The sequence below is a fragment of the Manis javanica genome, chromosome 3 (genome assembly GCF_040802235.1).
Source record: "Manis javanica isolate MJ-LG chromosome 3, MJ_LKY, whole genome shotgun sequence".
Lineage (NCBI taxonomy): Eukaryota > Metazoa > Chordata > Mammalia > Pholidota > Manidae > Manis > Manis javanica.
The window spans coordinates 46,339,342-46,366,510 of NC_133158.1; the positions used below are offsets into that span (position 1 = coordinate 46,339,342).

The 27,169-nt window shown below is 45.0% G+C and overlaps 1 protein-coding gene and 1 long non-coding RNA gene across 2 annotated transcripts in view; both read left to right on the plus strand.

Moving 5' to 3' along the window:
* Positions 1 to 27,169, plus strand: part of KCNJ6 (potassium inwardly rectifying channel subfamily J member 6) — a 270,068-nt gene that overhangs the window by 60,273 nt on the left and 182,626 nt on the right. The window contains exon 2 of the mRNA XM_037014829.2: positions 14,917 to 14,968. Within this exon, the coding sequence (XP_036870724.1) occupies positions 14,944 to 14,968 (25 nt within the window). The 5' untranslated portion in view covers positions 14,917 to 14,943. The remainder of the gene's footprint in view (positions 1 to 14,916; positions 14,969 to 27,169) is intronic.
* LOC140848367 (uncharacterized) lies at positions 21,652 to 25,632 on the plus strand. Its single transcript, XR_012129130.1, has 3 exons — positions 21,652 to 21,754; positions 22,454 to 22,520; positions 23,389 to 25,632. It is a non-coding gene; the product is annotated as an uncharacterized lncRNA (long non-coding RNA).

The window sequence follows — 27,169 nt, forward strand, 5'->3', positions numbered from 1 at the left end:
CCTGAACAAAATCATTAATTCAAAGATATATGGACTCCTATGTTCTTTGTGTTTTAATGCCTGTAGAATCATTTCTTTTTCTTTGAAGTCCAGTAACTGTATTGCAATATGTATCAATGTCCTTGAATATTCTTCCTCCTCCAGGACATAGTATACACTGTCAGTGTTAAGAATTGAGCTTTATATGAGAGTTTTCTTAATGATATGTTCAAATATTTTTTCTACTGATTTATTTTGTTTTCTTCTCTAAGGACACAAATTATATGCCAAGCCATCTTTTTCTGTATTCCACATCCATCATGTTCTATTCAATCTTATTTTTAACTCTGTTTTTTTATTGTGTTTTCTCCAGTCTGTACTACATGTCCCTAATTGCATTTTCATCACTGCCTTTTCTGTTTAAGCCAAATCCAATATGGTTCCCATTGGTATATTCACATGACTTTCCTCTTCTAGGTCATTTTTTATTTCATTCTGTCATTTTATCATTTCCTCCTCCAGCTCTTGAATCTCTGCTTTTAGTTCTTGAAATAGTGAGGTTACTTTTTCACTAGGTTCTTTGAGTTTATAGAGAATTATTTTGTTAGAGTTTTCATCTACTCTATTACAAAATGTTTCTGTGTGTGTTTCCTTGATGTCCTCTAGTTTGTCTTTTTTTTTTTCCACTTTTTTTTCCACTTTTGGATAGATCTTATACTCATTTTTAATGAATGAGAAAAGTCCTTCCTGCATCAGCTGTCTGTGAAGGGACAGTCTTGAGAGGGGCCAAGAGACAACTGCAAACTAGGAGAGAGTCTCTTTGGCTCCAAGTGAAGCTCTAACACTGGGTTTTGTTAGAAAATTTAGTTGTTACATCACTACAGTTGAAAAGATGGGAAGCCACAGCAATGCTATTGTGGTTTCTCCTTCATTAAACCACATAGAAAGACTGCTTCTTGCAGATATGAGCTTCCTCTGGACCCTCTGTGGTGTCATGCATTTTCCATGGAGGCTCCCACAGCCAGTCCTATGCCTTTATCTTGTTATTCTAAACATTGGTATGCCTTGTATGTGCTCCTAGGCTAGAGAAGGCCTCTCCTGGCTCTTCTATAGATCTCCATTGATGGTCAGACTTTCTTCCTGATCACCTTCATTTTGGCCCAAATTTGGCTATATATGCTGCACATCCCTCTATGTGTATGGTTTGGGATTATAGCTGTTTCCTAGTTTCATCAAAAATGAAGATACCTTTTTTGGGTTTTGGTCTTTTTTCTATTTTCTGAAGGAGGCAGAGAAGCCCTTGTCCTACCATATTAAAATTGGATATCCTCACAAAGAATGGTTTTAAGAAATATGTATTCTTTGCCTCTCCCCCAGAGATTTCAATTCAGTACATCTTCAGTGGAGCATAGGTACCTCCAGGCTTAGAAAGAGCCCATGGGCAATGAATTTGAAGCACATGGGGTGCCATTCAATGCTACTCTTACCCAGAGTTTTGACTGATGAATTATGTAAGAAGATCTCCAATTGGAAATAAATCAAGTAAGCATTGTATTTATCCATGTCAGCCTCCTAGCCATATACCTCCCCCATTGTTCAGACCACTGTTCAGACCTGAGGCTGAAGAGAGGTAGCTTATCCTCGCCGTGTTGGTTTTTTCCATTTTTGTTAATTCTGAAAAGCTTCAAACCAACAGAAAAGTCACAAGATTAATACATGTCCATGCCTGTACCCTTCACCGAGATTCCTCAACTGTTAACATTTGTCACATTTGGCTTATTTGAGCCATCTCTCTTTTGAACAGTTTGAGAATTACTTATAGATGTCAGGATACTTCACCCCTAAGTAACTAAACATGTATCTGCTGAGAACAGGAACATTCTGTGCACTGATTTGAAGTCCACCTGACCAGCAGGCTGACTTGCTCTTCTGGGTAGAGAGAGAGAACCAGAAAGAGAAGCTGGCTTCCCGCATAAGGGCCAGAAACAGAACCACCCTGAGTTCAGCAAGTGAAAGTAAGGAGTAGGAAGAAGGCAAAGAAAAGGATAACAGTGTCTCCAGGGAAAGGAGGCTGGGGAACACGAAGGAAATTAAAGTGTTCAAGCTGGTTGCTGCTTTAAGCGAAGTAATTCTGTCCTCACCCCCACACTAGGGAATATGGCCCAGTGAATGCCACAACATTGCATAAAATTGCCTCTGCAGTATTTAGAAAGAAGAATTATGTGATTTTAAAATATAGGAAGCCTAAATAGCTTTAGAAAATTATGTTTGGACACCCCCACCCTCATGCTTCTGGCCATGGCTCCCTGACTGATAGAGAAAGCAAACACCATCTGCCCCAGCGCCCAGTCCCAGGGAGGATCCAGCCTTAGGAAAGAAATTTTGCCTTTTGCTTCATGAACCTTATCTCCGCCCCTCCCCCTTGCCTTCTGCTGTCCTCCAGGACAAAGAGCTTGAACAGCTGCTGCCTGTCAGAGGCCGAGGTTCTGGGCCATGCTTGGCCAATGGCCCACCTTGTAGCTCATGGTGTCAGGCATCACTTTTGTTTTCCTGTGAATAGACATGGCACAATTTGGTGCCACTGAATTGTCAGTGAAAAGTCCATTATTGAGGATGCACGGTTTGAAAGAAAAGTTTTCTTGTTTGAACTGGAGTGGGTTTCATGGCTCAGCAGCACTGAAAGGGTGAGCACAGAACATGGTTAGGTAATGACTGGTCTACGGGGAGAGAGGGTCCCTAACAGACGCAGTCAATCTCAACTTCTGCCTCTTCAGCTGGAAGTTTACAGTTGAATATTTAGATCTCATAAGGCATAAGGAAAGCTATTTTTTCTGCTCCATTTATTTTTTTTGTCACAAAACAGCTTAAACTGCATTAACAATGCAAAACCATTTTCAGTGATGGACTCAGAATCTCAACCATCCTTCTCTCTCCTCTGGTTTTATAAAGACAGATCCCAAGGATAATCAGAACAGAACAAGGTGAAGGTCATGGCAATTTTCCAAGAGAAGAGAAAGGGTTCCAATAGAGAGGCCCACAAAAATGAAAAGCCCATTCCTTTCTTTCCTTGAAAGTTTTGGGACATGAAAACCACATCTCACTTCAAAATCTTCCCATGAACTGCATCCTCACTGCCACACTTAGAATGAAGGCAAGCCAGAGTAGCCAGGTAGGAAGGACATGAAAAAGAAAAAAACAGAGAGGATAGTGAAAAAAGAAATGGAGAAAAAGAAGATTTTATTTTGGTTGGATTCTATTGTGGTCAGAAAAATGCCATCTGTGTGATTTCAATTCTTTTAATTTTGTTGAGGCTTGTTTTATGGCCCAGGATATGGTCTATCTTGGTCTATACTCTGTGAGCACCTGAAAAGAAAGTGTATTCTGCTGTCATTGGGTAGAGTGTTCTATGAATGTTGATTATTAGAGTCTATTGGTTGATGGTGTTGGTAAATTCCTTCTATCCTTGCTGATTTTCTCAGTAGTTGTTCTAGCAATTGTTGAGAGAGAAGTGTTCAAGTTTTCGACTGTATTTGTGGGTTTGTGCGTTTCTCCTTTCGGTTCTATCAGTTTTGCTTCACATATTTTGCATCTGTGTCATTTGATACATATGCATTTAGGATCACTATGTGTTCTTGGTTGGTTGACTCCTTATCATACTGTCATGTTTTTCTCCATCCTTGGCATTTTCTTTGCTCTGAAGTCTAATCTGCATAATAAAAGCACACCTGCTTTCTTTTGATTAATATTTGTGTGACACATTTTCCATCCTTTTACTTTCAGTACCACTTACCTACCTTTACCACAATAGAAAATATAAAGTCCATTGTATTTACTTATATTTTTGCTCTTTCCATGTCCTTTCTCCTTTTGTGGTGTTCCAAAAATCCTTCTTTTATCATTTCCTCTTCACTTAGGTAAGTTCTGTTAACTATTCTTTTAGGAGAGGTCTGCTGGTGACTATACTATTCTTCAAACAGCATATAGTTAGAGGTTTTGCCTTTTTGCACACTGTCTTAATTTGTGCATTTAGGCCATTTACACTTAATGTAACTATTGGCATATTAAGGCTTACATCTGCAATTTTAGTCTTTGTTTACTGTTCTCTCAGGTTTTGATTCTCTGTTTACTTTTATCTAAATCTCCATGACTTACTTGAACATTTTTTTAAAATTCAATTTTGATATATCCATTGTGTTTTTAGTGTATCTCTTTATTTAGCATTTTCAGTGGTTTTTCTAAGCATAGTATTACATATAAACAACTTACCTGCTGCTGTCAACATTTTACCCATTTCAGGGAAGTATAGAAAACTTAATTCCCTTTATAACAATTTATCCACCCCAATTGATTGACTTAAATATTTACTTTATATACATTGAGAAGCACATTAAACTGTGCTGTAATCTTTGCTTCAACTATCAATATAATTTAGACAATTCAAGAAGAGAAGGAAAATCTATTGTATTTTCCTATATATGTGCTCTTTTCATGTCCTTTCTCTTTGTGGTGTTCCAGAAATTCTTCTTAAATAATTTTCTCTTTGTTTAGAAAAGTTCCTTTCACCATTCTTTTAGGGTGGTTTGCTGTTAACAAGTTCTCTTTATTTTACTTTATCTGAGAATGGCTTGATTTCCCCTTAATTCATAAAAGATATTTTTGCCTCCTAAAATTTTTGCCGAGGCCTACTATTTCTTTGCTGAGACATTTTAAAAAATTTCTTTCACTCATGCTTATAATTGCTTGTTGAAACATTTTTATGATGGCTGCTTTAAAATCCTTCTCAGTTAATTCTAAAATCTGTTTTATGTCAGTGTTGGTGTTTGTCTTTTCTCATTCAGTCTGTTCTTTTACTGATTCTTGTGACAAGTGAATTTCTTTATTGAAACCTAGATATTTGGGGTGTTATGTTAGAAAACACTGGACCTTATTTAGATCTTCTGATAGAGCAGAGCTCCTCTGAAGCTGCTCGGCTGGGTGAAGTGCCCAGCAGGTTGGCACTCTTCACTGGCACCAGAGTGGGGATGCTTGTTACTGCTAGTGAGAATGAGAGTTTAGACTCCCAACTGGGCCTCCAGGGACACCACCCTGAGTGGGACAAGAGGGGCACCTTGTTAATGCTTCCCATGTGGTCTCCCCTACACTTTATGGGAGTGGCATTGTTACTCCTGAGTGCTCGTGGAAGTCCTGACTCTATACTAGAATTCGAATGCTACCACAGTGGGAGTGAGGCAGCTCTCTCTTCACTGCTGAATCCAAGGTGATGTCCAGGCTCCCCATGTAGTATTCGGGAGAGTGGTGGGGGTGGTGGTCATCCCTCAGCAAGGATGAGAATCTGGCCTTCCCATTCTGTCTTCTCTACCACCGCCCTGGCAGGAGATATGGGGTGTCTAGTTACAGACTGGTAAGGGTGGTAGTCCAGACCCCCATTCATCCTCCGCTCTCGGAGTAGAGTTGCACTGGGGTGGAATTTCCTCTGTGGTGTGTGACTGATGTAGAGTAGTTATCATCTAAAATTTTTCTGTTTTTCTAGGTTGCCTCTCTCCTGGCCCTTTGGCTAGAGAGGGCACACTTTTCTTGGGGAGTTTTTGTCTGTACTCATTGATATTTATAAGTTGCCAGCTTTCCCAGTATCCAGTCTGGAATAAAAAAAGGAAAAAACAACAGGGAATTCAGCATGATCTTGTTCCTGAGGCCCTGAGGTCCCTGCCTTCTTCTCTCCACCTCAGAGTTTTCTTATGTTTGTTTTATATATACTATTCAAGAATCTGTAGTTGTACTTGGTGGGAGAAATAGCTAAGTGTACATTTACTCCACCTCCCGGAAGCTGAAATCAGTAAAATAATGATAAACAGAGAGAAAGAAGGTACAAAAGAACAACAGAAAAGGAGAAAGAACAGTGGTTTCTTGTTTTCCTTTCTTCTCAGGCATCTGTGCTGAGACTCAGTTGTGAGGTACCTAATGAAGGGGTCATCTTCTCTCCCTTCCCTCCTCTTCCCAAATAGAAGTTCAAGCCGAAAATGTGCAGCAAGACGCACAAGAAAATGACATGATTTCTATCAATACATGTTCCTCATTCTCCAGCCCAGTAAATGTCACATTTGGTTATGAAATTGAATTTTGCAAAGTAACATTTAAAAAAAATACTCCTCTGACTTAGTATCTTGTGTAACTATTGACACAGATGAGAAGTTGGAGAATCACATCTCCTTGCCCATTATACCCTTGTTCACATGCATAAGAGAATGACTTCCTGGATAATTCCAGTAACTGGGGTTCTCAAATGCCCTTTGGCTCCACTGTGACACAGTTTGACAGGATGGTGCCCTGTTTTGAGAAATTCCCTGGATGAAGACAGTGCCCAAGAATGGCCTGGCCTTGGAAGGAATGGTTATTGTGCTCCACGAGGCTTTCCACCTGATGGAGGGTCTCCACGTGCATTATCCAGTACTGGACAGTTTAGTCTTAAGCTTCCCCATTAAACCAATCCCCTGTCAAAAAATTTGATCATGGCTCTCCCAAAGACTGTGAATTAATAACCTCACAAGGCTGAGCTCTCAATTAATGCTCTCACTACAACTCAGCCATTTCTGGAGGACAGCCATGACAAATTGTCCCATGCAACACAGGACAGCCCTAGAGGAAGAAGCTTGCTCATTCCTGCCAGTGGAAACTCCAGGCAGAAGTTAAAAGGCAGGAAAGTCTGGGCACTGAGTAATTGCTTTCTCCGTGTAACCAAAAGCCTTCCACAGTACCTTTGCACAGTCTCCTTAATTCAACATTGCATCCTTAGATACACATAAGGCATTCAAATGACCGTATCAGTCTCACCAAGTGACTTGAGTTACTCTTTAAAACAGGATCAACCTGGTGGGTCAGGTAATTATTCTCTAAACATCCCTTATATGCCAAAATAACTCCCCACTTACTAGTTATTTTGTCAGTCTGCTCCTATCATCCATCCTACTTCACCTCCAACTGCCCCTGTCCACCCACTTCTGATCAAATAAAAGAAACAGCTCCATATATATAAAAACAAAAGGACTTAGGGATTTTTTTCCCCCTGAACTATGACCACATCTCTGAAACATCTTTAGAAGGGCTCTCATGGTTTCTTACATTGCACCACTTCCTGGAGCAGAAATCCTTCTGGATCATTCTGAACAAGAGTGGTCAGATTGTTAGGGAGACTCATGACTGTTAAGGAAACCCTATTGATTCTATTCACACTTCCGTTTTTTTCTGGGATTTTGTTTTTCTTCTCTAGAAATAAAGGGGTTAATCCTTTTTAGCCTTCCAGTTGTTCCTAAAGTTGGTGACAATTGCCTCTGACTTGCATGTTACTTTGGAAGTCATTGCTCCAAGAATGACAAGTCCTGTGACAGAAGTATGTACAAATGCTGGGTGCAGAGAGAACAGTCACTAGGAAATGGATAGCCATGGGCAATGTCAAACAAAAAGTCAAATCTGAACTGTGTCCTCCAAGATAGGTAGGAACTAACAATGCAGGCAGAGAAAGCAGGTGGATGAAGCCATGCCATGTCATCAGGAACCATTGATTCGGCTGGAGTAGAGTTCAGAAGCAAGGAGGGATGGAAAGTGGGCCTGGAGAGGCAGGTGGAAGTCAGGTCTTGAAAGGAATGGTCCTGACTTACTATGGAACAGGGCAGCCACTGGAGGGGTCCCTGTGCCCAGAACTTGGGTCATGGGCCAACCAGAAAAGCAAAGGAAAAGAAGGGAAATAGTATGGCATCTGTTTCTTTTCTTTTTATGAACAGAGAGAGTTTAGCAAAGCTTATGCCTCAGAAAAAGGTAGGTGGGATTGGCATGAGCCACTGTACGGTTTAGGATTCCTGCAAGATAGTTCTGGGGGCAGGATAAGAGCCCCAGACAGCTGCTTGCCCAGGAGAGAGGCAACATACTGAGTGGGATGAGACTGATGATTCCCTGCTGGTTCCAAGATTCAGCACTTTGCAGTTGTCCTGAGAAGCCTCGGGCTGAACCTAGTGCAGATGCATCCTGAGCGCAGGAGTGTCTGCCTGGGAGAAGGTACACTGATGCCATGGCAGCAGGATGGGTTCTGTATGTTTCAGTTGCCTGGGGCCTCAGTGCCTCTCCTCAGTGAGCCCAGCATCTTCCTGAAAACAAACTTTGTGACATGACTTTGGTGATGATGCTTGTCCTATATTTTATGATATTTCCAGGAGCCCTAGGAAAAGAGGAATGAGTCACTTGTCCTATTTGGAGAAACCAACCACATTAGGCACTCATGAAATATTGCTTGGGTGTTGATGCTGGGCATCTAGAGTTTAGACCTGGGGTTTCAGGCAGGGGAGGACACACGTAGAAGTGGGGTTGGAGAAATTCTGCAGCCCTGTGTCTAGCAGTTTTCTAACTCTTAGCCCCTCAACCCAGTCCTCTTAGCAGAAGTTCATGTGCTCAATATGCTTCCAAGAATGCAACCAGGTGATGTTCCAAACCCCTCCCTCCCACCTAAGAACTCACCCTGAAGCATAGGTGAATTGAGGTGACTTGATGCAAGCACAGCCTTGAATCTGATTGCATTTATTTTTATAAGGCATCCTTATACCTCACTGTATTAGGGCCCTCCCTAGTCTGGTCACACTACCACAGTGGTGGCATCATAGGGAACCTGGCAGGGTGACGTGTGCATAAGATACCTTAAAAAGGTGCCTGGGTGAGCAGGGTATTTCAGCCTTTTTCCAAGGAGGATGTATCACCAAGAGCACCCTGCAGGGCCCACTCAGTAAGAATTTCACCCCCTGTTTCAAGCCTCCCACTCCAGATTTTTTCTTATACCAAATCATGAAAACCTTAGGTGACCTTAGGAGCATTCCACTGAGTCAATCAAGGATAAAAACTAACTGTTCTATGTACTGTTATATCACATTCTGATGGGCTAGTTCTTAATTCTTCAGATGGCTTTGACCCTTGACCTCCAGGAGGGAGCGGACCATCTGCATTTACCAAGGTGACGGAGCAGGCTCCGGCTGTGGCCTCCCCCCTACTTCAGCCCCAACCCCACCCCAGCCCCAGTCTCCCCGCGGAACACCATGCCACCTGGCATCATGGCCCTACTACTTTCCTAAGCTGGCCCCTGCCTCCGTTCTCACACTTCACACTCTCAGTCCACCTGCTGCTCCTCTGCACGAGGATTCCCCACTTGTCTCTGGGCTGTTTCTCTGCCTGGAATGTTCTGCCCTGCTCTTCCCCTTCCCACACCATCCTACTTCCCTTCTTGACACACTGGAGCTCTGCCTCTGTGAGCCTTGTCTGTCTCCAAGAATAAGAGCTTCATTTTTCCCGTCTCTGTCTCTCTCCTCCTCTCCCATATGCCCTCTCGCCCTCCCTTCCCTCCCTCTACCTTCCTTCCCTGGATGTCCTGGAGGACCCTTTTGGTAGCTTCCCTTCAATACCATGTAGTCCAGTTATCTGTGGGCCCATCTTACCTTCTTGGCTAAGCTGGAAGTTCCCTGAAGGCAAGTGCAGAGGCTTCCTTACCTTTATCTCCTATTATACGGAGTGCCCACCTGTGCAAATCAATAACAGTTTACGCAGCAAAGGAATCTAAGAAGGACCTTGGACCTGGATTCTCACCACCACTCTAACAGCTTCACTTCCAGCCATATCACTAGCTCTGAGGGAGGCAGGTGACCTGTGGTGAAAACACAGGTGCTGAAGGGAATCTTCTTAGGTTTAAGATCCAGCTCTACTCCATATCAGCTGTGTGATCTGGGACAATTTTCTCAACCTCTTTGTGCCTCCGTTTTTCCATCTGCAAAGTGGGAATGACTGTACTTATTTCATACGTTCGTTGTGAGAATTAAATGAGATAGTCTAGCAATGCACTTAACATGTGCCAGACTATAATGAATGGGAAATAAATGTTAGGAATTACTGTTTTTATTGTCCCATACTTGCATACTGACCCCTCATCTCCACTGGCTTTTCATTAGGCAAAAAGCTAATCAGTGGTTCTTAAATCCTCTGGCCCATAATCTTCAGCAGTAACTCAAGGCAATTTTTATGGCCATTTTGTAAGAACATGTATTTGATTGGCCATCTGAGGGTGGGGCATTTTCCTTTTAAATCACTCCTCAGGTGTTATGCCAGGAAAGAGAAAGAGGGAAGGAAGGTACAGCTGGAAGTCACAGTTGACATGCTTGTAGAGAACCTGAGAACAAAATGGGAGGCTGGAGGGCCCATTTTAACCTGGAGGTGAGGCCCTGTTGAAGATACAAGTCCATAAAATCGCATTGCTGTTTCCCACTGGCTATAAATGTTCCCTTAAATGGTTGTAACTTGAAAAAATATCACAGTTTTCTGATGGATATAAGCACACATTTTAGAGAGACAAAAATATCTGAGTTGCAAATATGGTTTGAAATATATCAACCATGATGAGCTTCACGCTTATCCTTAAAAGCCTACTTGTGGGTAGTGGAAAGCAAGTGCTATTGACCAAGCAGCCCCCACTCCACGGCACCGGCTCTCGCTGTCCACGTGTGAGGGTGCACCGTGCACGGGATGGCACCCCTCCACCCTCTCTAAAAGCTTTGCATTCATGAATCTCCCTCTCTCTCCCTCCCCCGACTTAGCTATAACTGCCCTCATTAAAAACCCCTCTGTCATTTCAGATAGTCAGAGAGGAGCATATATCTGGCACTGTCCCAGTGGAAAGCCACACACCTCTTAGCTGAAACAGAAGTTTGGTATAAATCACATACACACACACACACACATACACACCAAGCAAACTGTTGAGCTTTTGTTTACATTCCCAGGTGTGGTAGAGAGAACACAGATAGACATTAAGAAAATTAAATAACCACTGCCCCAAGGGTCAGTGCTCTACCCAGAGAGTCTGATACAGTTTCAACAAGATACATAAGATTTTTTTCTCTATCTGTGGGCATGTTTTGCTCAAACATGTCATTATGATTCCCCCAAACTTTAGATGTTTCTGTTATTCCATTAACTGCATAATAACACAGTTATTATGCATAATAACACAGTAAGTGGAGCGCCTCCTTGAGTAAACCCCCGGCTCTTCCAAAAAGAACCCTGGACTCTGGTGGAGGGTGCTGGAAATGGAGTCGCAGGCACATGGTCACCACTGGTGACACTCATAATGAATAGTCTTCCAGGGGGCAGCCAGTCTTGGATCTTAACAAGCTTCAAGGAAAACTGTTATTTTTGGTATAAATGCCAGAGGTCAGTGTTTTTTCTCAAATAGCAAGAACAAGCTATAGCCCTTAGGCCCCCACATGGTAGCCAAATGGAATAATTATCACACAATTATACACACACACACACAGATAACTCATGGGTGTGTTCATACACATTTTCCTACTTGATCCTCACAACGGGCCTGTGAATTTACCCCCACTTCACAGATGAGCAAGCTCCCAGAAGTTAATGTAAGTGGTACAGTCTAGACAAGAACGTTCTAGACCCAGGCCCCTTTCCGGACTGCCCTCCTCTACACTTCTCACTCACTCACACTCTCTCTTTCAAAATAATAAGAACGTCCAAGCAGCACAGACATAGTAAATAAGAACAATAAATTTCTAAGCCCAAGTAAGTTCTTTTCTCCAGAACAGTAAGATTCCTGGATTCCTGTACTTCTTTTCATTTTACAAGGATAATATTTTTTATTATCTCAAATATCAAAACCCTTGGTTCCCAGAGGAAAAATACTTCTTAAGGAAAATTTTGGAAGCAAACACATCTTTTTCACTTTAAAATATCACCAATACTCACACTTTCTCCCAAACTAAGCATATACAGACCTCGTCTGTACATGGCTGATTACTGCTACAGGTCCCCCAGGAAACGATGGCCAAAAACCCAGAATGACTTGTCCCGGAGCGTGGAGTTGCACAGTGGCAGAGACTTCTGGTCTACCAGGGCCTGCCTCCCAGCCATGATGGCTGTGCCGGTGGGAGGCTCCAGATAAGTCTACGCGGAGGCAGGACTTATTTTTTCCAAAAGCCCTGAAATCCCATAACCCTATGACAGATTATGCAATGTGATACAAGGACACATTGGACATGAACATGTTGAGGAATAAAACTCAGGGAACATGTCAGAAAGAATAGGGGGAAACTAGAGATTGAGTTGTGTACAATGGAGTCCTTAGGGATGAATTTGGGGGCCACAGGAGGAAATGGAAGTTGGTGTGTCTAGGCAGAGGGAACATGATTGTCCAGGAAGGAAGGGAGCTGTAACTCAAGTGTGAGTGAAGAAGACAAAACCATCTGGCCAACCGGCCTTTGCTAAAAGTCAGGGATGGTGTGCTTGCTGCCTAGAGAAAGAGCAAAGGATTTCAGGCAGGGAATACCTGGGTCAAGTTTGCATTTTAGATATATCCCCCAAGGATGTTTCAGGATGCATCCCCTGTGTTGCAGGTGAGACTGGATGGAGGTAGAAGCGCCATTAATAATTCCTTTAAGAGACAGCCGCGAAGGGAGGTCAGATTAAAATATGTGAAATATCAGGGATGGGGAAGAAAGGGGAGGTGGAGTGTTCCCAGATTTCTGACTTAGGCACAAGGTGGGTAGTGATTCTATAAGCCAAGGAGAGTGGGGGACGCCGCCCAGGTGCAAGGAGCTGGGGTGGGCTGGTGGAAAACACGTAGGGAATAGAGAATAGCTTTGAATATGTGGGTTTGAACATGAGGTGGGGCTGGTGAGCCTCTGGGTGGTGTAGTCCGGCAGAATGGCAGCTCAATGGAGAGCTCAGAGCTGGATATATAAATTTGGGAGTCAATGGCCATTTGTAGAAATTAAGGGTGTTTTTGTGGGTGGAACTATTTGAAGAAAGGATACAGAGAAGGCAAATCAGGGAAACTCCAGCCCAGCACCAGGATTCTCATATAAGAAATCTTGTCTCAATCTGTCCATGTGTGGTGACCTTGAGATTTTTGGAGGTTGTTCGCAAGGGGAAGAGACCGGTTGGTGGGAATTCAGTTTCGTCAACTGCATCACTGTGGGGTTGGACTTGACAGTCCCTAAAAGAATCTCCTCTCTTTTCATATGCTATCATTCTGATTCTTCCCAGTGTTATAAATCTGATAACCACCAAATTTACTATGGAGGAAATGCTTGGCTTTAGAAAAAGGAGAAGCATTTGCTTGGGATGGAGAGTGGAATGTCAATGTTTCATCAGGTACAATTGCCACGCAATTGCAAACCTCAACTTTCTGATGGTGAGGGAAGGACATAAGGAGTTTCAAGACATTCCGTAGAATGACTGAACTGCTCACACAGAAACATATGTCTTGATCTCTACCATAAGTCATCATAAAGATGAGTCAAACCGAGAGAGCTAAATGTATGACTTTTAAGGACCCCTTCCTCCACTGATGTCCGAAGTTTTCATTTAACTACAGAGATGAGAAATGTGCTGATGCAGGCAGTGTTCGGTCCTCCAGGACTAAACTATCCAACACCTCTAAATAAGAATAGCTGCAGGGACCACCCACAAGCAAGACCAGAGTACAGGTGAGGGCAGGGTCTTTGGGTCACAGAGTAAAGCAGCAAGACACACACACAAGAAAGTGGACAGACTTGGTAGGGCTTTGTAAAGGTGTAAGGTCTGGAAGGTGGGTGCCCCTACTGTGGTTTGAGAAGTCTTAATCACTGGGGCCATCAGAGGAGGGCAAGCTGAAGAGGTTAGTAATCCCAAGCAGGGATGGATGAACACAGAGCTGGGGAGCAAAAGGAAGCAAGTCATAGACCAGGATGCAAGGAGAGAACCAGCAGCAGAGCTGGGCTAGGAGGTGAAGTGGAGAGTCAGAGACAGAGGAGCTAGGTCCCCACAGGTCAAGGATGAATTTCACTGAGTTCTCACCGTAATGAACACAATCATTTAAAAACGATGATGTATTCTAACTTTATTGACATAAGAAGATATAGGATATGTCGTTAAGTGACAGAGTAGCTTACAATAGTGTGTGTATAGTATCGATATTTATAATAGGGGATCGTGTTTCCATATCTGCATATATGCACAGGTACAGAAATGGGAATAGAAAGGTGTTCACCAAAATGTAACAGTGGTTTCCTTTGGAGGTGGCATTATGAGAGAACTGTGTTTTCTGATTTATGGTTTTTCAATATTTTCTGAGTTTTTAAATAATGAGCATGCATTAGTTTTATAATTGGAAAAAGAATAAGGCTGCAAACAAGTGAAATAGTAGTTGCCAATGTTTCAGTAACTACACATGGTAGAAACCCAAGGAAATTAAAGAAATATGAAGAAATTGAAGATAGCTTTTCAGTAGAGATGACCACTATTCTTAAAGAAAACAAATTATTTGTTTTGATTGGGACTGAGTCAGTTTATGTATGCATCACTCTCAGTCTCAGTGGGTTATAACCTATATCCCAGTTGAAACGAAATGTTTTCAGTGTAAAATAGGTAAGATTATAAACCCATAAAAAGTGATGACTTTCAAAAGACTCCAGGAATTCAAAAATGACAAAGAAAAATCTATGAAATCTATTTAGCTTTTAGGAAATCAAATGACTACAAAAATATCAGCTCCAAAAATACTGAGAAACTTTCAACAGGAGAGAATGGAGGGTAAAAGATTGGCATATGGATGTCAAAAATCCAGTGTCAAAGAGGTTTTGAAAACTGGTCGTGCGTCACCAAGTATATATATCCAAGATGAGCACGACAGACGCTCCTTTCCAAGAGGGATTGCAAGTTTTTTTCGTGGCCTAAAAATCTCTTTTCAGTGACTGATTGATCATGTAGCTACAATGTGAGATATTTAAATTCATTTCATCATTGGTGAACAAATTCTAATGTGGGAAAAAGAAGGGAAAGATAAACCTGTATCAGGTCCATTGTATCTATTCACATCAAAGACATATTTTATACTTAATTGTCCTTTCTTCTCATCTACAGAAAAAGCACAAAGAAGAGACTTCAGCAATGGCCAAGCTGACAGAATCCATGAGTGAGTAACTTGAAATTTATTCTGTATTTTTGGTTTTGAGTGGAAAACCACAAAATCACGCAAAAACTGCATTCCTTTGTGATGATCTGATTTGCTTTTCTCTTTCACTCTTGGCAACCACCAAGGTCTATTACACATGTATCGAGTTGCGTTGATGTTATGTTATGCGTAATTTAAAATTCATCTTGCATGGGGTCACATGCTGTGCTGAAAATGTTTCCCAAAGTATGGACCTAAAGAATCAGATGGATTTTATTTGTAGTGCTGTGTTGAGGATTAAAACCCACAATAATTTCAACCTCACTTTCAGGAGGTTTAGTCAAATCAGCTGAGGTGTTAATGTGCGGATTTTCCATAGGCTAGATAATCTAAAGAGAAGAAACAATGGTTTGTCATTGTTAAAACTTTCAGGTGTAGTTCAGAAATTTAAGACATAACTATTGAAAAATGCAGTGCTTGCTGTGTAACTAATTTGTAATGACTAAGTTTGGAATAGACCAGTGGTATAATGCTCTAAGCTTCTAAGTTTAATAAACAGGATATACAAGGCATTTTTAAGAGGAAAGAAGAATTATAATAAACCCTCCTACAAAATGAGAAATACAATTTTGTATGTTGCAGTTTAAATGTTAAACACTGTGTGGATATGAAATAAACAGACAATCCAAGTTATTTTCCTTTGAAAATATACATTATCCTGGTAATTGATTTCATTTATAAAGTTACAGGGGAAGCTTGCATACACCTCTCCATTATCATTAGGGCAATGAACGCTTTATTAAATTGGGCCTGCAAAATCAACCATTAATCCTGCCCACATTTAAATGGGTCCCTGCTTCCTCCTTCTGCTACTCTTCAAATCATGAGACTATTAAACACAGGTGTTCTTCTGTAGCAGTGTCAATGAACCCTTATTCCCCAAAAGTCTGCCCCCCTCCAAGAAGAAATAATGTTAAAAAATTCTTCACAGGGCATTTCTTTAATTCCTGGCCTAAACCCCTGCCTGATTTCATTTGTCTTGAACACCTGCCAATTTCATCATGGAAATGATGTCCCAAGGAGACTAGGTGAGGAATAGCCCCCTCAGCACATAAGCTGCCATGAAAGAGGTCATGAGTGTAGGGGTAGCGTCTTGAGTGTAAATAGTATTTTACATGAGTTGTGATGATACCTGTTTTTCCAAGGAGACCCTGTTAGAAACTGATGTTCTGGTTCGGGAAATTTTTTTAACTCATCTAACTGAGCTGAAGAGTAAGCTCACTATGAAATCTACTGGTCATTGTTTCCAATAAAGGTATTTTAATTTTCCTATTTCTATTTCATCCAAATATATTTAAATAAGACCCCCCAGCTGAACCCACTGCTTGATTTGGGGGTTCAGGCTTGCCTCTGCAATCATTCTAATGACTTTGATCTATGAACCTACTGGATTAAGAGAATTCTTGTCAAAATTGAATTTCAAACTCTTGGATAGATAAAAGGGTACAGCCGTTCTTCTAATTGGCTTCGTCTTTATCAAAAGACTGCACAGACACGTTCAATACACAAGGAAATTTAAAATGAGAACAGACCTTGGAATCATAACCAACATTCTGGTTCACTGATCCTTACAAAGATAAACATACAATATATGACCAGCTGTAATTCCTATAGCTGCTCACTAATCATTCAGTCAACAAAATAAATATTTCATAAAACTTAAATTCATGACTAATGTTGTATACCATTATGCATTTATTCTATATAGGAAACATGCAAGGAAATGAATATATAATTCTGCAGGGAGATTCTGTCAGTAGGCTAAGCAAAGAATTAACGTGCAATGACTGCACAATAAATCTGACGGGAACATCAAACCCACAGCCACTGGAGAAAAGAGACATAAACAGAACCAGCAATGCCCAGGACACAGTACCCCGAATGGTTTTCCAGAGCCTGGAAACGCTTTGCTTGTTAGACTGCCAAGCAAAAACCATCTGGCTACTAGAACATCTCTGTGCTTAGCCAGACTGGATGGTGATTCTCCTCCTCTCACCACAAGGGTCCAAATGCTCTGGATGGATATGCAAGTGCCTTAATGGAGGTGGAACATCTTCTTCATCCTCTAGGGCTGGGATGAGGGATGTTTCTTTCTATCAGGTGCCATTAATCAACCACCTCCAAAAAAAATCAACATTAGCTGCTTTTTAAAAGATGAACCCAATAAACTTGTATCTTTCCTCTTGCTAAAAATGATTTTTTAAATAGAATTGTTTTATTATTGAAATAACTTTCATACTAAACTCACACTTTTTAGCACACAGTTCTGTAAGTTTTGGCAGACACGTAACACCATTACAATCAAGACATAGGACTATTATGTCCATAACTTCCCCAAAGTCCCTCCTGCCCCTTTGTAGTCTTACTTTTTCCAGAATGTCACATCAATAGTCTGGCTCTTTTCACTTCCCATAATACCTTTGAGATTCATCCATGTTGTTGTATACTTTAATTCTTTTTATTGCTGAATGTAGCCCATTTATGGCTGTACCACATTTTGTTTATTGATTCACTAGGTGAAGGATATTTGTGTTATTTCTATTTTGGGGTACATATGAATAAAGCCACGTTTTGTACAAATAAACATTTGTGTACAGGAAAAAAAAAAAAAAAAGATGAACCCAGAGACACAAAAATATTAACAAGCTTTCAAATGTTTAATTAAAAGCAACTTTATTTAATAAGTGCAAGATAATCTGTCCAAATATTTTTATGCCCCGCCGTTGAAATGAGGAGGGCATGATAAGCAAGAAAAAAAAAAAACAGATGTGAAGGAAGAGATGGACCTCAAAATTGCACATGAGAAAAATACATAGGAAAAAAAATGTGTATGAAAACAGACCCAGAGAAGGAGATTTTAAAGAGGAAAGAGAAAGAGAAAAAGTCTCCAAGAGCACAAACACAAATACACAAAACGGGAAGGAGACCAGCACAGATATCAGCAGCTGGGGGCTCCATGGCATCTAAATTAGAGAAAGACACACTCGCCTCAACTGGCTGTGGGCGTTCAGCCTTTCAGAGGCCACTGTTTTTTACCACTGCCCTTTAACATTTTCATCTCTGTTTGCATCTTGGAAAAGGGATATTTTCATACAGAAGCCCAGTTCCAAATGGGGTAGCCAAAAACTCCCGCTGGAGGAAATTCCTGAGCTTGCCCACCGGGAACTGGCACTTGACTCCCCCATCCACTAACGAAACGCAGCTGAGAGACTGACCAAGCAGAGACTCTGACCCTGTGTATAAATAGGCATACAGTGACCCAAACAAGGAAACCAAACCCTGAACCGTGCTGTCACTAGAGTGATGTTGGGGTGGGCAGACTGTGTCTCTGCTGCGGGAATCTAAGTCAGTGACAGATTGGAGGTGTCCAGAGGCATGCAAATAGCTCAGAGGCTCTGGAATCAAGGTCTACATGGGACACCTTTGCAGGCTATTCTTACATAAATTTCCGTAGGTAATTCACTTTCTCATCCTTGCCTGCTGATATATCACACCACCTTGAGCTCCTGGGAACCCAGCAAACATAGGATAGCAAGTCTCACCCATGAGTCCATTAATAATGCAGATTCTAATCCAATGTCTGGTCTGTGCATGGTGATGGGGCTGCAAAGGTGGGGCTGGGATGGAGGCTTGCACCAGATCCCTTCCTGGGATACAAGCCCCTTTCCAGAGGCCCCCAACCCCATGTCCTGCTGACGTCACATTCCCACTTCTTCTACCACACCTTCGGTGCATCACTGCAGCAGGAAATGGTGATCCCCTGAGATGCATGAGGCCAGCGTGGCCCACTCTGAACCTTGGTAGGAGGGGTTGACATTCCTTGCTTTCTGCTGCCATCTGTCTAGTCTCTCTTGGGCACACATGCCCCATGGTTTTCCCGGGTCATTCTATCCAGGTTGTGCCCTCAGTTAGCCCTGTGGTATTCACAGCTGTAACACATCTGTACAGAAAAGAGAACAGTTACTCAAATAAATATCAGATGGCGGTTGCACTCTGAGGAGCTCCAGGGCAACCCTTTCCCAGCCAGGACAGAGGCGAGCAGGCCAAGTTTCCTCCCACTCTCAGAGCCAAGGGCCTGTTTTGTGAGACACTTAGAAATCTCGGCTGTTGCTTTGATGTAGAGGGAATTCCTCCTACAATTAAAGAAATGGCTCAAATTTAGCCCCGATTAGAAATTTCTGGTGTCGAAAGAAATGAAGAGCACAGTCCAATTACAACCACTGCACATTAAATTAGCTCCATTAAAGCACAGGAGGTTTTTAATCATTTATTCCCTCCTTATGGAGCCACTGTTAGAACCCCGGCATTGTAGTAAGGTGTGGACAGACAAGGAATCAGGATCCCTGCCCACACCTTGTGCAGCCTCCTGGGGAAACAGGAGACAAACAGCTACAGTGCAGAGAAATGCACTCTTGCAAAGGCTGCCTGACAAGTACTGCAGCTTGGAGGCGCATGCCCAGCAGGGCCTGGTTCCCGGCTTCCAGTGTGCATGTGCATCACAAAGACACACGCAAAGGAGGTGCAGGTTCTCCCGGGCAGCTGGTGGGAATGTGAGTGGCGGGACCCAGGATCCAGAATCCAGGAAGGACAGAGGTGTGAGGACATGGTGACTGGAAGAAGAGCAAAGCATTGATACAGCAGCAGCAAGGAGCCAGAGCAGGAAGACAGCAGGTGGCCAGACACATAGGCAAGAGTCAGGTCATAAAAGGCCTAGTGTGAACCTCAGCTTTTTCCTGTGGATGATGGGGCAACACTAAGGTTTTTAAGCAGGTCGGCATTTTAGGATGATTACCCAGAGGCCTCATGAGGTGGATTTCAGGTCGGGGCAAAAGTAAAAGCAACAGGAGCTGGACCAGCAGACGAGCTGAGAGCCTCTAAAAGCCGGAGGAGGGGAACATAAAATGGGTGAGACAAGTGGTGACCTGGGGATGTGGTGGAGGGAAAGGAGGGCATGGGGAAGCTGGCCTTGCTTTGCCTAGGGGAGGGCACTGGCAGAAGCTCCCGTGAGCCCCTGTGGTGGGAAATGCACAGGAGAAAGTGATTTGAGGAGGTGATACAATGGGTTCCAGTTTGAAGGTGTTGAGTTGAAGAAATGCGCGACGGCAGGTACCGGCTTTTGGAGTCGTCTCGGGCACAGTCAGCACGCCTGTGATGAAAGAGTCCCCAACACTGGAGGGTGCAAATGAGGCAGGTGTGAGACCATCAGGAGAGGGTGGGTCATGCTGCAGTAACAGTGAACATTTCCATTGTGTAACACACACACACACACATGCACGTATTTATTTCTCCTCCGTGCCGCACTGCTCAGCCACGTGCTTGGTGCTTTGGGCTCACCCAGGGCTGCTGGCAGCCAGAGACTCCATCTCCACCTGTGCTGCTCGTTCACTGTCACAGGAGGAAGGGCACACGGCATACTGACACTGCACCTCAAACTTCCACCCAGAGGTGACACATTGCGTCTGCTCTCATTGTCTTAGCCAGAACAAACCGATGGCCACACCTAACTTCCAAGGCAGGGAGGGTAGGGGGTCCCGTGCTTGGAAGGAGAATGTAAGGCCAAATACAGCCAATGACAGAGGGATGACCTGTACACTGGAAATCCTGGGGAACCAGGCTGGGGTCCAGGGAGACACTTGTGAGCAATGCGAGGGGCCTGCTGTCACCTGATGTCAGGGGGTAGAAGGAGGTGCCAATCTGGAGCCACGCAGGAGCTGTGACTGCTGCCACAGACTCTTCTGAGGCCTACAGAGGGGCGGCAGTGCCTTGGCCTCTCCCCGCCCTGCACGCTCCAGGCCCCGGTGCGGCCAGCATTGGCCAAGTCCCTCTGGAAGTCAACTGACAGGGGAGCTGGAAACACAGCCAGCGGGGGTCCTGCATAACAAAGAAGCTGCAAGGGTAAGGTGAGTCAGGGGTCTGAGGGCAAAGGGCCCAGATGGGCCCAGGCCAGCCCGAGGAGCCCCCAGGGGTTCTCAGGACTGCCCCCGTGGGTCCAGAGCTACCCACTGAGAGGAGGAAGACAACCCAGGGGAGCAGGCGTCACAGAATCCACCTGCCCTGTGGTCTGAGGGTCCCCGGCAGTCGGGGAAGGGAAGCAGGAATCCCTTCTACAGTAAGCCCCTGGGGCCTGGCCTACTGACTGGGGTGTAATCAGCCACAGACCTGCAGGGACATGCCCATCCACCATCAGTGCCCTCTCAGGCCGTCTTGGGCAGGGTGTAGGACTGTGACTCAACATAGCACCTTTCTAAGACACCCTCCTAGCAAGAGAAGCCAACAGTTGCAGGTCCAGGCCAACATGGCACCCAGAGTCTGGCCTCTGCTCCTGGCTGGTTACAGACCCTGCAGCCAGACTGAGAGTAGGTCCATGGAGGATGTTTCAGGCAGCGGACAGAGCTATTCTTTGTGTGAGGTCATCAAGGCACTAAACGACACTGCGTCCTGGGACTAACCTTCCACCAGGGCCTCCAGATGACTCTTTTCAACGCGTGCCTTCTCCCTTCCAATAAAACTTAGAGTAAATACTGAGACTCAGGCTTGTGCTCAGCCACACATCATCCCACACATAACCGCCCTTCAAGTCAAACAAGGTGCACTTCATCACTTCTGATTATGATGTAAATGAGCTCCTCAGTGACAGCCACCTAGGGAGGCATAGCCTTCATACCAGGGCAAAAGTTCTCTAGAAAAGGGGGGTTTCAGGCCTTCTTGAGGCTCGTGGGGACCCTGTCCATCACATCAGCTCTCCCGGTCAGTGTGCCTTCCACCTGTCCTTGCTGCCCTGCCCTCTCTGCAAAGCCTCTCTTCTCATTCATTTGCCTTCCTCCTCGACCGAGGGCGTGCATCATCATGGCCACCCCACACCTCTCTGAGACCCTCTAGTTTCCCCCCCTCCCTTTTCACATCTTCCAGCCTCTCTTGCACGAGGCCTGTGAGCCCAGGCCCCTCCTGCAGGTGCGGTGCACCTGAGCCTCAGGGCTGGGAGTGGCTGCACAGGTGCCCCCAGAGCAGCCCTTTGCCTTGGGATGCAGTTCTGCCATGAGCTGCTGAGAACAGGTCCCGGAAATCCGACCTGGAGGCTGGTTCTCTGGTTCCCCCATGACTCTGGGAGCGAGATCACATCCACCTACCATCCCCGCCCGCTCACACTCACAGAGGGCCTCTGTCATCTCAACTAGGAACTGACTGATGAGCCTCCTCTCGGCTTATTTATTCCTGGGTTACCTGCAGATCAAAGGGAGGGAGGCCCAAATGTGGGCCCCAAGAATGGCCAGCTCAAGGGACAGCAGAACGCAGTTCTCTGCAGATTATATCGCGTGTGTGGTCCCCACATATCATTTCAGTCCCACCATTAGGCAGAGCTCCCTTTGAACCGGAGCAGAAAGGAAGTGCACAGGCTCTTCCTGCCGCCCCTGCTCCTCTGAAGACCTGTTATATTTTCCACCACAGGGCATGTGTTCGTCCTTACTGGAACCCCTTTCAACTCCAAGGATCGCTTTCTCCCGTGGCCCTCAAGGTGGGGACTTCCTAGCTTCTCTGATTCCCTCTGCCGCCTCCTACGCACACTGGCAAGCCCCTCCCCGCACAGCCAGTTACAAATCAGAATGCAGCTTCCTCCCTTGCCCTCCCGGGAACTAGCATGTGATCTAAAGGGTTTTACTAGTGGAAACACACAGCAGTTTTCAAAATGGCAAAATCAGTGAGTAAATTTCAGCTCAGGTTGCCTGACACTTGTATAAGGTATTACTGGTCTTCGTGCTCATGGAAATGGAACCAGACCTGTTTTCTCACACTCATTTTCCTTCCTTCTAAGACCTGGGAGATCACTCTGACCCCCACCCTCTGACGAATGTCGCCGACTTGGTCGTTGAGACACTCACCTCTGGCACACACACACCTTCTCTCGGACTCTAGGATCGGGGTTTCTCACCTTGGGCACCTGATGCTTAGATCTGGGTAATCCTTCAGCGTGAAGTTTTGTGCACTGCGGGAGGATGATACACCCTTCACCTCAACTCACTAGCTCACTCATTGGCTGTGACAGCCACTGTCCAGACATTACTGACTTCGCCCTGGGGGGGCAGAGTTGCCTCCTGTGCAGAGGTTGGGAAGCCCTGCTCTAGATAAAAGCAAGAAAAAGAAGAAAAGATGAGAAGTCCCCAATTCTCTTCTGCAGCCATGGTGGGCTTTGCTAGTGGACCACAGACCCTCCCATGACTTTGCTTCCAATGTCAGTCCATGCTACCGCCTCCCACCTCTACTGCTAACAGCAGGAGGGTCAATGTGAACCACTCCTGGTGGCCACCTAGGCAGTCCTTCTGCCTGGGCCACCTGACTTTAGGGACAACTGAGCCATTCACATTTCTGTTTTGTTGATTATGCAGTTGAAGCTCAAGAAGATGAAGTGATGCTCCCAGTGTGATAATGTCCATGAGGAGAGCTGGAAATGCCGCAGCTCCTGGGCCTAAGGAAGCAGGAGCAGAAGAAAGTGGACGGGGGAGGGGAGGCAGAGACCCCAGCTCTCCCGGAGGGTCGTACAAGGGTCATTCTTTCCAAAGCAGCAGTTTGTAGGACTGGCCCATTAGCTCTCTCTCCTTCCCTTTCTGCATCACTGACACTGGACATCCTGACTCTGGGGCAGCTGCCTCCTCTCAGACCCTCTTCCCTGGTTTGCATCTGCCCCCACCTCGGAAGCACCACTGTCATTGGCATTGCACCGGAGCATCTTCCTCCAGGATCACAGGGACTTCGGCCGCCCTAATTTCCCACTCCTCTCACGAAGCACAAGTTCAGGGCCTGAGTCACTGCCACCAGCCCAGCTTGGCAACTTGGAGGCAGCCGCCAAGCCAGGTGCCACCACCATCCCTCCGGGACCATGAGCAACTGTCTCTCTGTCTCCATCCCCCTCACACACACACACACACACAGGACCCAGCAGTAGGCTGCATTCCCCAGGCCCCCTTTGCCCACCCATTGGGGCACTCAGGGGACACCCCACTGCTCTGGAGGAGCTGTGGCTCCCAGAGAAGACCCCAGTGCAGAGTCCCCTCTCGCTGCTGGGGCACCCTACCCGCATTCCAGCCCAAAGTACCAAAGTAAACAAATACATTTTAAACTCTGTCGCCTCACACTTCCTCCCTCGCCTTCCCCGCCTCCCACCACCTGCCACCCAGCCTCACTGTCCTTCCCTCCCCCCTCCTCCTCGCTGCCACCTGACTCCCTGGGCCTGCTCTGCCCTCCCACCACCCGCCACTGGTGCCAGGATCCTTCTCCACCCTCCTCCCCCTCCTCACATCAGCTGCTGCCTCTGGTAACAACAGGTCTCATCAGGGAAGACAGAGGAGGGTTCATCGGCACCCTTGGGTTGCTGGGAGAAGGGTCCCCTGCCCAGAGGCCTGGCTGTGCAAAAGGCCGGCGACTGGGGCACAGAGGGCCACCTGGGCGAGTGAAGTGTGGCCAACCAGAGCAGGAGAACGTGGGTGCAGGTGTTTGGGAAGGGCTGAGCCTAAGACACTGTGCTGCAGATAGGAGTGAGCAGGTGGCCGGAGGGAGCATCGGAGGGCGCCGAGTTCTACAGGCTCCAGCTCTGGACCCTGCCCAGGCCGAACCCATGGGGATGCCTCAGGCCTGGGCTGAAGTGCACTCCTGGGTGGAAGAATTTGCTTTGTACCTTGTGCATCCCGCTGCCTCATTCATATTCCCAGCAAGAGGGGACGGATCCCTTCAGGGAATTTTTCACCACTTGCTCTCTTGCGCAGGACTGCTGCCCCCTCACAGCCCTGCTCTTCCTACCTGGTGATGAGCACATGCTCTGGGACAGCCCATGGGCTCCCCACGGCTCCCCCCGCTACCCCCTGCCTCCCTGAATTTGTTTGGGGAGGAGCTGCAGGCAGAGGAGGCTCCAGGCTTCTGGGGCTGCAGAAGATAATCCGGTGAAGGCAGGTGGCACCTGGTGGGAAAGTCACTTCCCAGACTTCACCAAGTCTTGGCTTCACCAAGAGGAAAGATTGGAGGAGGGTGTTCAGCAGTAAAAACACTGCTGCCTACATTTCTTATGTGCTTTTCTTCTTCGATTTAATCTGTCTCCCAAGATATTAAATTTCAGGCTCAAAGACTTTAAAAGGGGGAAGGCATCTTGATGTTAAATAGTGACTCAGAGAATTGAGAGAATTGCTCTGCAGCCAGAACTGCATTCATATAGGTTTTTATACAATTAACAAAACGTCCCTGACGTGTGTGGTGAGTGCAGTCCTTCCAGGGACAAGTCTGACAGTCACTGTGACCTTCCAGGACAACAAACTGGGTCTGAGAGCAGCTCAGCCACCCCACCAGCAAATCACTTAATCCTTGTCTGAGTTTCTACAACTGAGTATAACAACAACCTGGCTGTGTTTTGATACTGTACACAAAGTGAATGTATATGTGTGCACAAGCTAATATAAGTTTTTGCATTTGAATATATATATAACAATGTATAAGCTAATAGGAGCATTGAAAGTTAATCTATATTGAATATATATTCATATACTGAAAACTAATATATAAAGTATATGAAGCATTTAGCATAGCATTGTCCCACAAAATTTACTATTATCCCTGCACTTCATTTCACTTACTATTCTCAAGCCCATTAAAAGGATATTCATTTTCTGTTTTGTCACCTTTGTACTATACTCAACTTTATTAAAGCATGGCTCTATGATTAATAAACTGGCAATAAGTACTAAAAATTCTTGTTGACCAATTTGGGCTACTTAGATGATTATAACATGTGGTATTTGTTTCCAGTAGTACCTTTGTGCTGACAGGTAATACTGCCCCTTACACTTGAACTTTCATCATTACCAGGGCCGCCTCCTGGGTTTCACTGCTAAATACCAGTGATTCTTTCAACTCAACATACACACACTCTCCTTCCAGCATCACCTAATTCAGGTGCGACATTGATGGTGTTTGCTCCCTGGACTCACAAGCTCCCGCTCATGGAATTAGGGGAGAAAAAACTCACTTTTGATTTCCTTAAGTCAAACCCCAACCAAATATCACTCCCTTCTGGCTTGTTAGGAATTTTTTTCTTAGTAGTTATTTATTTAATTCAAATGATGGCTCTCATCCTCACTTAAGAGTATCGTCCACCTGAACAAAGACACAAGTCCAATGGCTATGTGCCCTGACTCCTAAATAATCCCTTTTCCCAAACTGTTTTCTCCTTCCAAGTTGCTGAGTCCCTAGCCTATGGGGGCATTCCTCTACCTCCCTTTTTTTAACAAGGGGAGAAAAAGGGATAACAGTGCTGCCAATTAGGGGGCTTTGGGAAGCATGGGGTTACAGATTAGACAAGTGGTCATTCTTTCAGGAGAAAACAATGAAGGCAGGAAAGCACAGGTTTGTTTGGAGAACAATGATCAGGACAGATTGACAGAAGCTGGATGTTTAATGAAACAGAGGGAAGTCTAGGAATGGTGGATGGTGAGAGTCAGGCACTGAATGCTGGATAAGAAGGTTGTAAGTTATCCTATAGGCCAACATTTTCTGAGAAATATTCCTAAGGACATTACTCCCATGATAGCCTCAGAATAGTTTTTTAAAGCAGAGTTGGTGTGGGTGTTGGTGATTCAATCAACTTAGGAAGTACTTGCCCCTCTCCTGGAGATTCCCAATGCCAGTTAGTATAAAAAAGGCTTTAAGATGCCCTTTAGTAAAGAAATCTGCTTAACTTCTGTGGTAGGGCAGAAAAATGGACCTCCACAAGAGCTCCAAATCGTAATCACGGAAACTGTGAATGTTACCTCATATGCAGAAAAATTGCGGGGAGGTCTTTGCAAATGTAATTCCTGACTTGGGGAGATGATTCTGCTTCATCCAGTGGGCCCTAAATGCAATCACATGGACCCTCACAGGAGAGAAGCAAAGGAAGGGCAGACTACACACAGCAGAGCTGCAATGTGAAGACAGAAAACGGAGATCAGAAGATGCTGGCTTAGAAGACGCAGCAGTGCAGCCCCAAGCCCAGGGCAGCCAAGCCGCCAGGAAGGGTGCTCCTCTAGACCCGCCAGGTGTGCGGCCCTGCTGAGCCTTGGCCTCAGACCTCTCCCTTCTGGAACTGGAAGAGAATACATTTCTGTTGTTTTGAGCTACCCAGGTTTGGGTCATCTGTTATGGCAG